Here is a 14,318-nt window from a genome sequence, read left to right on the forward strand (position 1 = left end):
TGCAGTTAAACTTGATACCTTATGAGAAACACAATTTTTCGACCTGTGGTGGAACCACCTGTGCCTTCTTTAGCTTTGCCTTGGACACTTTCTGATGCCAACTAGATAAAACGTGATTCTGAAGTTACCTGCCTATGGTGGTTGCCTGTGTGGTTGTCTTGAACAGCTACAGAAGGTACCATTTGGGGTATTTTTAGATGCACATAACACACTTGTTCATTTCTAAACAATCCTTGGCCTTTTTTGGTGAAGTCAGTGCAGGAAACTAAAACAGATGGCAACCCATCTCATGTCTAAGAATGTTTAGACTGTCTCACACTTTTTAACATAAAGCCCAGCAGTATTCTTTGCTTTCTAAGTCTCTGAAATTCTGACCATGAAACTATTAATAGTTATCCTGCTAGTTTTGCTCTTAACCAAATGGCAATAGCGTTTGGTGTCAGCAATGAAGTTTTTATTGAAGGTTCATCTGTGAAGCTTTAGGTAGTTAACTCTGTGACTGGTTTTGCCTGTCCTCGTGGAATATGTTTTTCAGTCACAGTTTGAATTAAACTCTCTGTGGAGGGACTATGGTAGCTCAGTGCCTGTTTCCAGATGACTTCAGTTGAGCTGCAACCTCATGTTTTTCCCTGACAAAGCTTAAATATTTGACAGTTTCAGTCTTGCCTTTCTTAGCAAGTGCTACAGGCAAACAAATCCTTTCTGAAAATAACCCTGTTTTATGCTGCTGTAAAATAATACAGAATTACAACATTCTGAATGCTTTGCATTATCTTGGGACTTTTTACATACTGTTAACATTAAGACAGACCTTACTTGTTGAGTGTGAAAATATGTTTCATTAAACTACAAACTTGGTTGTAAAAAGTCATTGTATACTTAGGACTCCATTCAAAAGTAATTTTAGACTTCTTGGGGAACTTAAGTAAGCATCTTGCACAGAAAAAAAGGTGAAAAAGGATTCTCTGTTGCATTGCATGTTTGTATCCATGGACTACATCAGTAATTTATTTGGGATTAGTTTTTAAATGAGTCACCAAAGCACAGGGCAGACAAATGCTGCTGTTGCAGTCTTCACAGTCACTGCTTTCCTTCCTTATGTTATGGCTCATATCTTAGAATCTCTACATTTCTACTTGTCACTGAATCAAAAGAAGGATTCTCAGTAGTTCAGTTTTTCCACATAGAGCTTAGGTTTTATTCCCAACTCTTGCTGCAGTGGAGCCATGGAAAAATCATGTGCTCTCTTTGTGCAACTGAGAAATGAGGTAGATATTGCTGTATATGAAATTAAATCCATAATTACTGATGTTAGCAGGTGTGCATATAGTCTAAGCTAATCATCCAAGTACCTTCTGTATCTGTTGGGAGAATAAAGGTGATGTGCAAGAGCAACTCATCCCAGCTAAGGTAGAACATGGTCACTTGCCCTCTGTGGAGGTTCCTCTCTCTTGCCATTGGCAACAGAAGGAGCCTTGACATATAGTCAAGATGCCTGCCTGCAGGACTACTAAGGTCACTGGCAGCTGTAAGCTCAGAATTTGCAGCATTCTTATCTTAAGATAAGTGGATTAGTGGCACATCTGTATTTTGGGCAAGGTTCCAAGGGTTAGCTACTTGTGCTAAGGGTGCATCAAACAGATCTTGAAGGAAAACAAGTAATGCGAATGAGGTATGTGATGCTTTAGGGTTTCGTCTACATGTACTTGCAAAAGACCAGTATTTGTAGAATTAAGTTGCATTGATTAAATAAAGTCTTTAATGAACGAAGGTCTTTGGAGATGCATGTTTCTGACTAAGCTATAAAAAAGAAACATTTTAAACAGATTATAACCTTATTGGAAAGCATGAGATGAAGATATTGTGGCTCTTCAAATAAGGTTGCGTGATTTATTTCCCAGACAACATCCATCTGGTTTCATCAGAGCCCTCCAGTGAAATAAAATGAAAAATCACCATTCATTCCCGTCCTTTAAAGTAAAATTTTACTAAAACTAAACTCCTTGGGGATTTAACTTAATAGCACAAATCAGAGATTCATCTACTTTTAAGCCACTTTTACATCTTCTTGGAAGAAAGGGTAGATGATTCTGTTCCTCATACTGGCCAGAATCTTTTTGTTCAGACTTTGGAAAGACTCTTCAGAAATCTGAAGTCTTTTTCTTATAAGATGGGAGTTGCATTCATTTTTTCAAAGCAGCAATACCTCTGCTCTCTCCTCCCTACCAGTACTTCAGGTCACACCCCTGTTTCCTATAAAGCTTCGTGGCCTGCCTGTATCGCTTTTCTTTTTGCACCTACTGCTTTTACAGCTCAGAAGAGCAAATACAGACTGTAAAGAATTTCGATAACTTTATGCATGAGTAGATAAGGGATTATAGGAGGAAAACGCACATGGTGAATTGATTTGCGTATTAATTAACTGCACACATCTGATTTTTCCTTACAAGCTCTTTGCTCTGTTGAAAGGCTGGATGGACAGGATAACCTACAGTCTGCCTGAGGGAGGGAGCTCGGTGAGCTTTGCCCAGGCAGTGTCCCCCCAGCATCCTTTAACTCAGTGTTTGTCTGTCTCGGTCAGGAAGTGGTGTGGGGAGGGAGGGAACTGCTGGTCCCTGTCCCACCTGCAGCCAGAGCTCCCTGTTAAAGATCTCCCATAGCAAGGGAGCGAGGGAGTCTGTGGCACAGAAGGTGACGCAGAGATCCACCTCACTCACTACATGTAGGAGATGGCAAACTTCCTTTAAAAGAAGACATTTTTTTAACACTTTGTGATCTGGCCTGAAGCACAAGTGGGGACCTGCATATGGAAGGACCTGCAACCTACTAGTAGTAATGTCTGAAACCTCTAGTCCCCATAATATTCTGATATATGTGTCCAGGAGGAAGAGTGTGTTTTCTGCAAAAACTCGTTGATGTTATTAAATTATCTTCTTTTTTTGGATATTATGTAACACTTTCCTTTTCTATAAGCACAAACCTTATACCTCTATTTAGTGTTCTCAGTTCACTGAAATCACTGGTGCCCAATGACAGGATAAGGGGCAATGGGCACAGACTGAAGCACAGGAGGTTCCATCTGAATATGAGGAGAAACTCCTTTACTTGGAGGGTGCCAGAGCACTGGAACAGGCTGCCCAGAGAGGTTGTGGAGTCTCCTTCTCTGGAGACATTCAAAACCCACTTGGACACATTCCTGTGTGATCTGCTCTGGTGAACCTGCTTTAGCAGGTGGGTTGGACTGGATGATCTCCAGAGGTCCCTTCCAACCCCAACCATTTTGTGATTCTGTGATAAGCACACCTTATAGAAAAAGGAAGCTGTGCTTATATAGAAAGGTGTACACTTTCTATAGAAAAGGTGAAGACTGTCCTTTTCTATAAGTACAAACCTTATATCTCTGTTTACTGCTCTGAGTTTGCTGAAATCTCTAGTATTAATACAGTCAAGTCTCCCAAATTTTCTGAAAGACATCACTCACATTGCTTGGAACACCAGTCATCTACTCACATAGTGTCCCTGCCTCTGAAGGAACAGAGGTTTGAGACCCAAACCATATAGTTCTTGCACAGACTTTTTTCACTTAAACCTAATGAACAATGCGCTATGTCTTTATCTGCGCCTAATAGTGTCAGGGCTGTTACATGTGTGTCACTCAAGGGGTCATTGCATGGCACTAATAGAACAGGTGCTTGTGGGACAGGAGGCAAGGTGGGGAGTGTACAGAGGGGTTACCATACCAGGCTAAGAATCAACCTCATCTGAAGCTGACAGCTAAGAAGAGTCTTGTGTTTGTGAGCTTGCTTGCTTGGGATACAAGCATTGAGGGCAGCAGAGAATGGAACTGAAAGTGAGTACAGGGAGAAGTGATCAATGACAGAACCCAAGAGAATGGCAGGAAGGTGTGCCAGGGGAGGTTCAGGTTGGACATTAGGAAAAGGTTCTTCACCCAGAGGGTGGTGGAGCATTGGAACAGGCTCCTCAGGGAGGTGTCACGGCCCCAGGCCTGAGGGTGTTCAAAAGGAGACTGGACAACACCCTCAGACACGTGGTGTGAACTGTGGGGTTGTCCTGTGCAGGGACTGGAGTTGGACTCGATGGTCCACGTGGGTCCCTTCCAACTCAGGACATTCTATGATTCTGTAAGAATACAAGAGGGTTAAACTGAATTGTTTGTGCTGTCCGGCTCAGAAATTGGAGTGTATTCCTTCCCCTAACTCTCCTCTCTGTCTGCGAGACCATAAGGAACAACTTCCCATACCAGCAAAGTGAAATCACATCCCCATTGGGTTTAAGGACTTTAAAGAGGAAAATGCTGGCTAAAATAAAAACAGCAGTAAGGAAAGGGAAACTTTGCAGTAACTAAAAATAAAGGCACACCACTTCACAAGATTGGTTATTGCATATGTCCAGAGTTTGGAATTCCAGACATGAGGGTCAGGAGGTCGCCCAAAGGTTACTTTTCTCCCAGTCAAGAACAAACACAGCGGAATTGCACACCAGTGTCTTTTCCCAGCCCACTTGACGAGTTGCCAAAGCTGCTCTTGGATGTGTTCACAAGTGACGCAAAAATCTATTCTTAAACCCAGAATATACATCAATCACTTAGCACAGAAGGAAACCATTAACATCAAAAGGGGTGGAGTAGAGAGGCTTTTTATATTACCAACTGCTCTCATAAATTTAACGCTAAGTGGTAGAATGTAATTGATTCATATGTGTTCTTTATCTCACGTGGAAGGCTGATGCGTTGCTTTGCTTCAGCAGTGCTGTAGCAGAATTATATAGATAAAATATGGCAGAAAACCAAAATCCAAAGCAAATGCCCTGGGTTTATGTTTGTTTTGTTTTGTTTTGTTTTGTTTCTTTTTCCTGCACCACATTTCTATAGTTTTGGTTTATAATACATAAGAAACTTCTTTTTTTAGAGTTATTGAACTCCAGCTGAAATTCTCAAATGCCCCAAATAACATGGTAATATTTTAAATGCTTTACCATATTTAGCTTCAAATGACTGTCATTATTAAACAAAGTTAATCCTCCCAAAAGGTCCTAGTGAAAGTATGAAGTGTACCCAAAAAGAACAAAACTGCTGTGACTCAGATTGTTTGTATTTGTTTTATTTAGGACAATTTGTGGGAATTTATGCTTTACTCCCTTAACGTCTATCTTGCATTATTGCAGATGTTGTACGTAGACAGTTTACTTTTAGTAAGTCCTTGCAGAAGCTAATGTCCTTGCAGAACCTGATGTTTCCTTGAATGGCAATCAAAAAATTCAACCCAAGGCTTAATTAACTTGTTCTTTTGTAGTTTTTAAATGTCATTTGATGCAGTTAACATTAGCCCTGAATGATTGTTCTCTTGAATTCTTAGTTAAACACATTAGGAACAGCTACAGTTCTTTGTAAAAATAAATGTTTAAAATGTCCCCGTCATTTGACGTCATGCGCAGACCCTGGGACATTGGCTAACAAAGGCAGAAATCTGAAATCCTAAATGTAGCATACAATATTTTCACATGTGATCTGTGGAGGACACTTGGACAACTCTGTACAGTGTCCCATCTGCTTCTCATCTCTATCCTCAAGTCAGCCTGGTGTCCTGCAACAGCTTTCCCACCTCTGACACCACAAGCTGTCTGACAGCACAGGTCACAGAAGGATTGTCATGCACTGGGATGTTCAATAGGCTCCACAATATCAGAAGGATGAACTTGGAGAGGATGTACTAAGACATTTCTTCTCTCATCAGTTTTTCATCTTCAGTGCGACCTAAGTAGTGGGTATTGTAGAGGAATGCTAAGAAATATAAAAGCTGAAATGAAATGTTTTAGTGACGGGACAAAACAAAACTGGTGTGTCTCTCACCTGTAGGTGACCACAGCTTGGACGTGTAAGCCGTACTAGTCTAGTTCCTAGAGCTTATGCAGAAGTGAATGTTAGATGTATAGATAGAACATTGTGGAAAAACTGGAATAACATTCCAGCACTTTTTGCATGTACTTATCCTCTGCAGTTAAATTTCTCCATGAGCTTTGAAATGAACCAAGAAGATTCAGCCTACATTTTCCAACAAAATTTACATCATCTTTTCAAAATGTCCTAAGTTGCTAGAGTTACAAAAGTGCTTCAGATAGATTTGTTGTAGTCTCTTAAATGGGCTTGAGATGTACCCGGGTCTGCTTTTCATTTACAGACCAATGTCGTGTTGTTGCTGGATACAAACAATGGTGCCCTTCGCCGGCTTGTGCTCTTACCAGATGCTCAAGAGTCTCCTAAGAGGATGTTGTGGTGGAGCAGCAAAGAAGAGGCGGTGAGGAACAGCACCTGCCTCTATTATACTAAGTTGCTTTTTGGTTTTTGTTTTGTTTTTATTTGTTTGTGGGGGGTTTTGTTTGGTTGGTTTGTTTGTTGGCTTTTTTTAAAAATCAGACATCAGTATTGGAAAAACTGCCCCAGGATCATTTATCTTTCTGTTTTTATGGCCCAAGGACTTAATTGTCTACTCTCATGTGTGTTTAAATGCCTTACACATAAAATAGCATTGTTTGGAACAGTGATATGTAAAATATAAATAAGTTTTATTGTCTGATGATATGTGTCTTTAAAATATCCCTTTTTGGAGCTGGAACTGTGAATAATTGAACATTTTGTTGCAAGGTATTATGTCCAAAATTATGAACTCAGTTATGATGCAGTTATATGACTTGGGACAAGTCAGGCTAGATAGCATTTTGAGAGGCAGTTAATGCCAATGATTATTCTACATAAAGGGAAAATATAGTCCACCTTCAGGGGAGTCAGGGAAGCTCACTGGGATGAATGTAGCAATCAATAATTGTTGTATGATGTATTTTTATACAGAGCAACTATAAAACGTGCCGAGAGTTTTCACACAAAAACTGGCTGGTGTTCTACAAAGAAGCAGGGTGAGAGTAAATTATATTCTTCTATTATACAGATATATAACAGATCTTCTCATGTACATCCCTGTCTGATTATTCTTTTCTTGGTTTCCAATTTTACAGAAACCGCCTTATTGTACTGGATGTATTAGAGGGTCAAACTCATACCATCTCACTTCCGATCAATCTGAAATCTGTTTTCCTGGTGGCTGAAGACCGGTGGCTCTTGGTGGAAAATGAAACAAATCAGTTAGTTAAGCCTGGTTTTCTTGATGGCATTATTTCTTGTTTGTGTCTTGTTTATGTTTAGGAGGTTTTCACTCCTGGTCTCAGAATTGTTTTTTCAGTTTGTGAGACTAACTAGACTTAAACAGTTAGTCTTTAGGATGCGGATTTGCTCTGGTCAAAGTGCAGGTAGGGTTTTAGACTAGAAAATGAACAGGATATACCTGCCTAAATTCATGCCTCTGCATATCTAGACTAGCTTTGATTCTATGCATGTTAATGATGTTTTTACTGAGGTGGTATTGAGAATGTTGGTGGATCTGGCTTTGGAAGTACAGCCACATCATGCTGGGTTAGTGCCTGTTTGCTTTACTTTCGTAGTCATGTGAAAGAAATATTACTCTGCTGTCTTATTTTTATAACTGAAGAGTAAATAAAAGTGTGTAAACATTTACCAGAAGTCATCTGCCACTTGCTGGCTTACCCTTCCCTATCTCACAGGTGTTTGGTAAATTATGTTTCATTTTAGCAAAAGGTGTTGATAACTTCATTTATGTAGACATATAATGTTTTTGCTACTTCAGAAGATGAAAGTCCTTTTTTAGAGCTACAGGCTTAATCAGGAATTATTATAAATGTGTGTCCTTTACAGGAAATTTCTTTTAACCAAGCGTGCCCATGTGGAAGCTGAAGACAATGAGGTTTGCCAGCTGTATGCATTGACTGAAGAGCCAGCTGACATGGGATTTGGCTTAACAACAGGTATTGAATGCAAGCTTGGCTTGTTCTTTTTTTTTTTAAATCATTTCTGTGTTTGCAGCTGCACAAACAAGCCTGTTTTACTTTAAAGGTCTGGGTAACCTTCTTTCCAATTCTCTTTTTGCCCTTCCCTTATGTTTGGTTAATAATAATATTTCACCAAGCATGGCAAATTCCATGCTCAAACTTCAGGTTGTTTGAATAAAGCATCTTTGTTTCCTTGTAGCATTTAAGACCCTCAGTCATGGACTTACAGGAAATGTACCAGCTTACAGAAGGAAAAGGGAAAAATATGACTAGGCAGGAATTATAACGTAAGAACAGAAGGGACCCAATATGTTGATGAGCCCAATCTGTGCGCTGTTACAGGTCTGTTATGCACGATCAGATGAGCTAGAAGACGTTTCCCAACACTTATAAAAGTACAAAAGATCCCCTGTTAAAACAGAAGTCACAGTTTCTAAAGTTCTGCAGATAGTGTGCAGGAGGCCATTGAGGCCATCAAACCTGTGTTAAAGAATAGGGGGAATTTGTTCAGTAAATTTCGCAGATGGTGCGAGGCGTTGAGGCTCGTCTTAGCTACAGCAGAAGGCAGAAATCTCCGACGGTCACCATTCTGCCTGTCTGCAGATCTGATGACATTTTCAACACTGAGCTTTTGATCACAGTGCACAAAATCTTCAGTCTGCCTGGTTTAATAACACTGGAAGTACATGTGCATCCCACCTAACAGTTTATAAGCTTTGGCCTATCTCCAGTGTGTCTCAGAGAAACAGAGGAAAAATACAGAGAAACCAGAGGGAAAACATTTCATCCTGGTCCTTGTGGCTAGCATAAGTGTGAAGAATGATATTAAGACAGTGTAAACATGATACAAGCAAATGTTATTGACAAATAGCAAATACAGCTTGTATTACACAGACAGCAACAAACTGGATACCAAAGACTCTAACCACAGCTTAAATATCGAGGATCCTTTTTATCTGTTGTACAGTTTACTCTATCAACTTACCAAGCTCATTCAGAGCACAGTAGTTTCCTTCTTGTTACTGCCTTATTTAGAAACCACTATAGAGTATCGTTCCTCAGATGGGTAGAAACCTTATAGTAATTTCCAATGTCCAAGTATTTGTGGACAGTTTATTGCTGCATGCTTTTTGTGCTATTTTTATCCTTTTTTATCTTATTTCTTCTCTTCCAATCTAAAAATTATGATATGCCCTCTCCACTTTTTTTCCAAATCATCCAGCAAACCCTGAATGTAACATCTTCAGCCTGTTCTCATTCTTTGAGGCAGAACCTGTGGCAGGAATGCTAAGAAAAGGTAGACCAGTGTGGGTTTGCCACTGACCCAAACCAGTAGCCCGTTCATCCTTTGAGGGTGGAAAGATTTTCTCCCATTGCCAGGTAAATGAGATAGTCTGCCCATTCAAGTGGAAACAGAGTGTGCTGCAGACCTAAAGATACCAGGTTCTCACTGTGTCAATAATTTGAGGCAAAGAGCTGTTACAATTGCACAGAATAAAATTTAGTTTTCCTTAGCTAAAAGAAAAAGAAAACTAGACAATTATTTACCAGAAATGTGTTACAAATAATGTTATTTGAATTGCAAAGAGCTACTAAGAAATGTCACGTTGACACCTGTGCAAACCTACATTTTGCCTTTCTGTGCAATTGCATTATAACAGTCTTCAATGAGATCACATGCTGTTCTATTCCATAGGCTTCCTGCCTCATTTGCACAGTAGAGAGCAAAATTAAGTGGCATAAGCAACTACAAAGCTAGTATTTCCTAATTTTAAGTACTTTGCAAAAATAACGTTATTTCCTGACTTCTGTGTTATAGTATAGTATAATCAAATCTTCTGCTTTTAGTAATTGTATGCTCAAAGGAATAGCAATGATCAGTGCTCAGTGCTCTTACAGTTAATACAGTTTCCTATTGCACATCTGGATTTAATGACTTTCATTTTGTTTAATTTCTCTGTTTAGCATCAGAACTGTGTGTGCCGCATGCAGTTTCAAGTGACCAGCTATCTTCAGAAAACCTCAGCGCAGCTGTGGGACAAAAGATCAGCTCCCCCAACAGGATTTTCTCAGACGAACATAATTATGCTACTATTGTGATTGGGTTCCCAGACCTCTTGGTAAATACTGAGCATTATTGTACAATGAAGTAATATGATCTCATTTTTTCTGTAGGCAGTTAAGTACCTGGTTACCAAATCATATGGAAAAAGAAGGCAATGACAGTAAATGACAATTTCATGTAATGTACACCATTTGGTAGGGTAGTCTAATCTGGAGAGATTTCAGTGAAGTTTGAAATAACAAGAAATCGAACAACATAATACGTGGCACAGGCAAAATTCATCATAGCAAAGTTCTGAATAGTACTGGCGAGAGAAATATTTAATAAATCATGGGGTTTTATAGATTTTTAATTAAATATAACCACTGAGAAGGATATAAGTATAATTTTGGACTGCTCAGCGTGAACTTTTTGCTTAGTGTGCAGCAGCTAGCAAGGCTCTAGATTTAAGAGAAAGAAAAAGATACGGAAAGTGGTAACAAAACTATACAGTCCCTTCTCTATTTAATAATATCTTTAACTGTATATACTGCATGTAATTGTACTCACTTTTGTGACACGACTAGAAAAGGATCAGAAAGGAAAGTGGAACTTAACAGTGTCATGACTGAGGCTGTTGCAAGGAGTGAAGGTAAACACAGGGAAAATAAAAGCAATATGTTTAGTTCTTTGGATTTATTTGTATTTACTACCTAGTGATATATTAAAAGGGTGGTGCTTATGGAACAAATAATTCTATGGAATTCTACTAATTCTATTAAATTTGGGCAAATTAGAAAATGTAACTGTTTACAGACATGAATTTTGGGAAAGCCAGATGATGGAAGGGTATACTCTGAAATCCAAAATGATTCAAAAATATGTTTTTTTTAAATAAGACATTCCCTGTCTTTACAATTAGCTTTTTATTTTACTTGATTTGGATTTATATTACCAGATTGATTATACTAGCTTTTCCTATTATTTATTAACAGGTGTGCATTTATTGCAGGAAAAGGGAGGCAGTCTAGAGAAGGGAGTACTAAAGATGTTACACACTTCCTCACCAACACTGGTGATAAAGTGTTTTGCTCCCCATGATTTAGACTGAGGCCCTATCTTTCCTTATACATGGTTTTAAATGTCCACATGAATGTCAAAGAGGGAGTGTGCTAAAGGTGACAAAATTTCAGAATCAGTGTTTAGAGTTAATGTTGCAGGTATTTAGTATGGACTCTTATTATAGTGGCAATGCTCAGCTGACCAAACGTAGAGGCTGCCTTCAAGATGAGATGATTTATTCTCTAGTCTCTACTGACTGTAGCAGGAGGTGGAGCACCTGGCTCACATGTGGACATCTATATTTATAGCTCTGAAGTGGAGCCAAATCCCAGCCTTAATGCCTAACTTTGAATTAATTACTAAAATATCTGCTTGCATTTATCTACATTAGTGGAAACTTAGGTTATGGTAATAGTTCATTACATAGTTTGATTCCAGATTAGGTTATTTCAGTGCTTTCTGCTCCTGGTTCAACATGAAGAAAAAAATAGTTTATTCAACTTAAGATCTTCAAAGAATCTGAGTTCCTAAAACTTGTACAGGTGGTCTGTTGTTTTTCAGTCCCATAGGAATTTTTAATGACTAAATAATCCAGGTTTTTTCTTGTCATGTGGTGACATGAGCGGTAACCACAGTAGCTACATTTGATTTAAAATTAGATAAGAAGTAGAACTTAGCAAGAAATGTTAGTTCTTAGGCTCAATGGCAGTAACCTTTTGTTATGTAGACTCCTTCTCTTTTGCAGTCTCCTAGTGAAGTGTATAGCTGGAAAAGAAACTCCGCTCTGAGTCACAAACGTGCTTCTCCTTCTGATCCATTTTATTATGGACCCCGGAGGAAAACAGGAGCTGCAAAACAAACCAATTGTGTAACTTTATTGGCTTCTAATCAAATAGTCAGAATTTTAGCACCTGGAGATGTGCCTTTGAAAGACATTTACCCAAAAGGTAAGAGGTTCATATACTTGTACGTACTTGTTTTTGTTTTGTAAACTGCACTCACTCACCAATTTTTCCAAAATGTTTTTAAAGAATCACAGAGCAAACCTTTGAGAAGGAATGAGAGTAGTTCCACTAATTTTAAAACCTAATTTGGATCTTATAACATGCCTAATCATACTTCTGAGGAATTAACAGGCTACCTACACTGTGAATAGCCCAGTAGATGGGATCTCCCACTGTCCACACTGGGAACCAGCTACAGGAGTATGATCATTCCAGTTCAGCAGTCATCCTTCACTAGTGTTTCCAACTGCTGCTCAGTGCCGCACAGACACACAGTGATAAGACAAGCTTATCCATCTAGCTCAGTATTGTCTTCAGCGGGGCCAACAGGAGAGGTTACTTCAGGAATGCATGTGAGCCTGGCCACTTCTGTGTCTTCATAGGATCATTCCAGTTGGAAGAGATCCTCAGGACCATCAAGTCCAACCATAACCTAACTCTAGCACTAAAACGTGTCCCTAAGAACCTCGTCTAAATGCCTTTTAAATACCTCCAGGGATGGTGACTCCACCACTTCCCTGGGCAAAACTTCAATACTTTCTCAACATTTGCAGTTGTTTTATTAGAGCTGTTGCAGAGAACATCCCAGCCTTAGCCTTGAAATCTCCTTGTATGGACCTGTTGTCCACAAGTTTGTCTGGTCCTTCTCTCAACTTGTGTGTCTCCACAGCAAGCTCACAAGTTCACTGCTCTCTGTGACCAGCTCATCTCCCACCAGCTTTATCAAGTGGCCCTCTTTTTAACATTGCAGGGTTGGGTGAATGACAGTTCTGCATTCACCTTAATCATCGCCTTCATGACTTTGTTAGCTTCAGTCACATCTGCCTTCTCTCCAAACTGAAGAGACCTGGGCTTTTTAGTTCTGCACTTGTCCAAGGGAATGAGCAACATTCACATAGAGCAAAACCCTCCTCCACTTGTACACTGATAAAGCAAGTGTAGCCTACAGACCTTCAGCCTTTTTTGTGCTCCCATGCCAAGCTTTCTATTATCACTGTATTTTTAGCTTCTTCAGCCAATAACTAAAAATATAACAATAAGTGCTAAATAACAGCATTTGTGAGTTTTGCAACCCCCAAAATATTTGGATATGGTAGAATGGCAGATATTTTGAATTCACCAGCACAAAAAGCTATTCCTGATTTATCCCATATGCAAACTTCCTGTCCCAGAATAAATGCTTTATTACAAATTAACTCACTTTTACAAAATAAATGATCTAATATGTCTCATTTACCACAGATTACTTCCCTGTGTAGGTAAATCCTTTTGTTTATTACTAAAAGAATAAAATACTTGCTTCACTAAAGAAGCAAAATCAAGGATATAAACAGAGCAGAAAATTGAAGTTACCTATGTTTGTAAAGAAAAGGTTAACTTTTAAAAAGATTCAACCTAATAAAACGTAGTTAGACTTTGCATGATGATCTTGGAACTAATTCTACCACTTCAGGCTGTAATCTTCTCATACTTTATAACCTGCTGAAGGGTCAGACTGGGTTATTTATTTTAAGCCTTCATTGTAAAAAAAAAAAAAAATATATGTATATATATGAGTCTGAAGTGGATGGTATCAAAGTTCAGAAGGTAAAGCTTCTGAGCTTTTGTTAAAATTAGTTTGTTGATTTGGGAATGATGGAGGGATACAGTGCTTCCAAATGATACCTAAAATTGAGATCTTGACATTTATTTCTAAGTCTTATAGGTTGCTGTGGTAATATAACACTTTATAATGCTACATTAATATAATTAAAAACCAAGGGACATTCTTCATGAATCCTGGATACCCTTGACCCGAACAATTTATCTGCCTGAGAACTGGTTTCTGTCTGATCAAGTAATTTAATTTAGATCTGTTTTTGTAGCTAAACACGTTACTAACTTTTTTTCCCCTCAACTATGGTGAAATATATTCATGAATAGTGATTGATAGCTGTAAATTTATAGAAGATGTTATGAGGTATGGTTTGTTCCATGCTTTATAGCCATTTAAGTTGAAAGATTTAAGGCTTTCTTGAAGATCATTGACATTGATCTTTATTTTCTAAATGACAATTTATGAATTACCAAAACTGATCTTAACTGAATCATGTTTAATATGACTGTATCAATGCAATTAAGTTGGACCTGAGCAAGACTCTTAAGTTTTCTACTCTATAGCCTTTTTTAAGGACATCAGACATTTCCATTTTTCAGTTAATGATCAGTTTCTCTAGTGGAGGAAGAGTCATGAGTGAAGCCCTACGGAGAAGTGTGCTACTCAGCGTGGTCATGTAAAAAATAGAAAAATG

At 38.7% G+C, this 14,318-nt stretch overlaps 1 protein-coding gene across 1 annotated transcript in view; it reads left to right on the top strand.

Annotated features, from left to right (window-relative positions):
* The window catches only part of VWA8 (von Willebrand factor A domain containing 8), a 191,819-nt gene that overhangs the window by 125,442 nt on the left and 52,059 nt on the right, over nucleotides 1-14,318 (top strand). The window contains exons 30-35 of the mRNA XM_021286771.2: nucleotides 6,198-6,314; nucleotides 6,866-6,930; nucleotides 7,030-7,155; nucleotides 7,784-7,893; nucleotides 9,883-10,037; nucleotides 11,769-11,970. Coding sequence (XP_021142446.2) covers nucleotides 6,198-6,314; nucleotides 6,866-6,930; nucleotides 7,030-7,155; nucleotides 7,784-7,893; nucleotides 9,883-10,037; nucleotides 11,769-11,970 — 775 coding nt within the window. The remainder of the gene's footprint in view (nucleotides 1-6,197; nucleotides 6,315-6,865; nucleotides 6,931-7,029; nucleotides 7,156-7,783; nucleotides 7,894-9,882; nucleotides 10,038-11,768; nucleotides 11,971-14,318) is intronic.

Source organism: Columba livia, chromosome 1 (genome assembly GCF_036013475.1).
Source record: "Columba livia isolate bColLiv1 breed racing homer chromosome 1, bColLiv1.pat.W.v2, whole genome shotgun sequence".
Lineage (NCBI taxonomy): Eukaryota > Metazoa > Chordata > Aves > Columbiformes > Columbidae > Columba > Columba livia.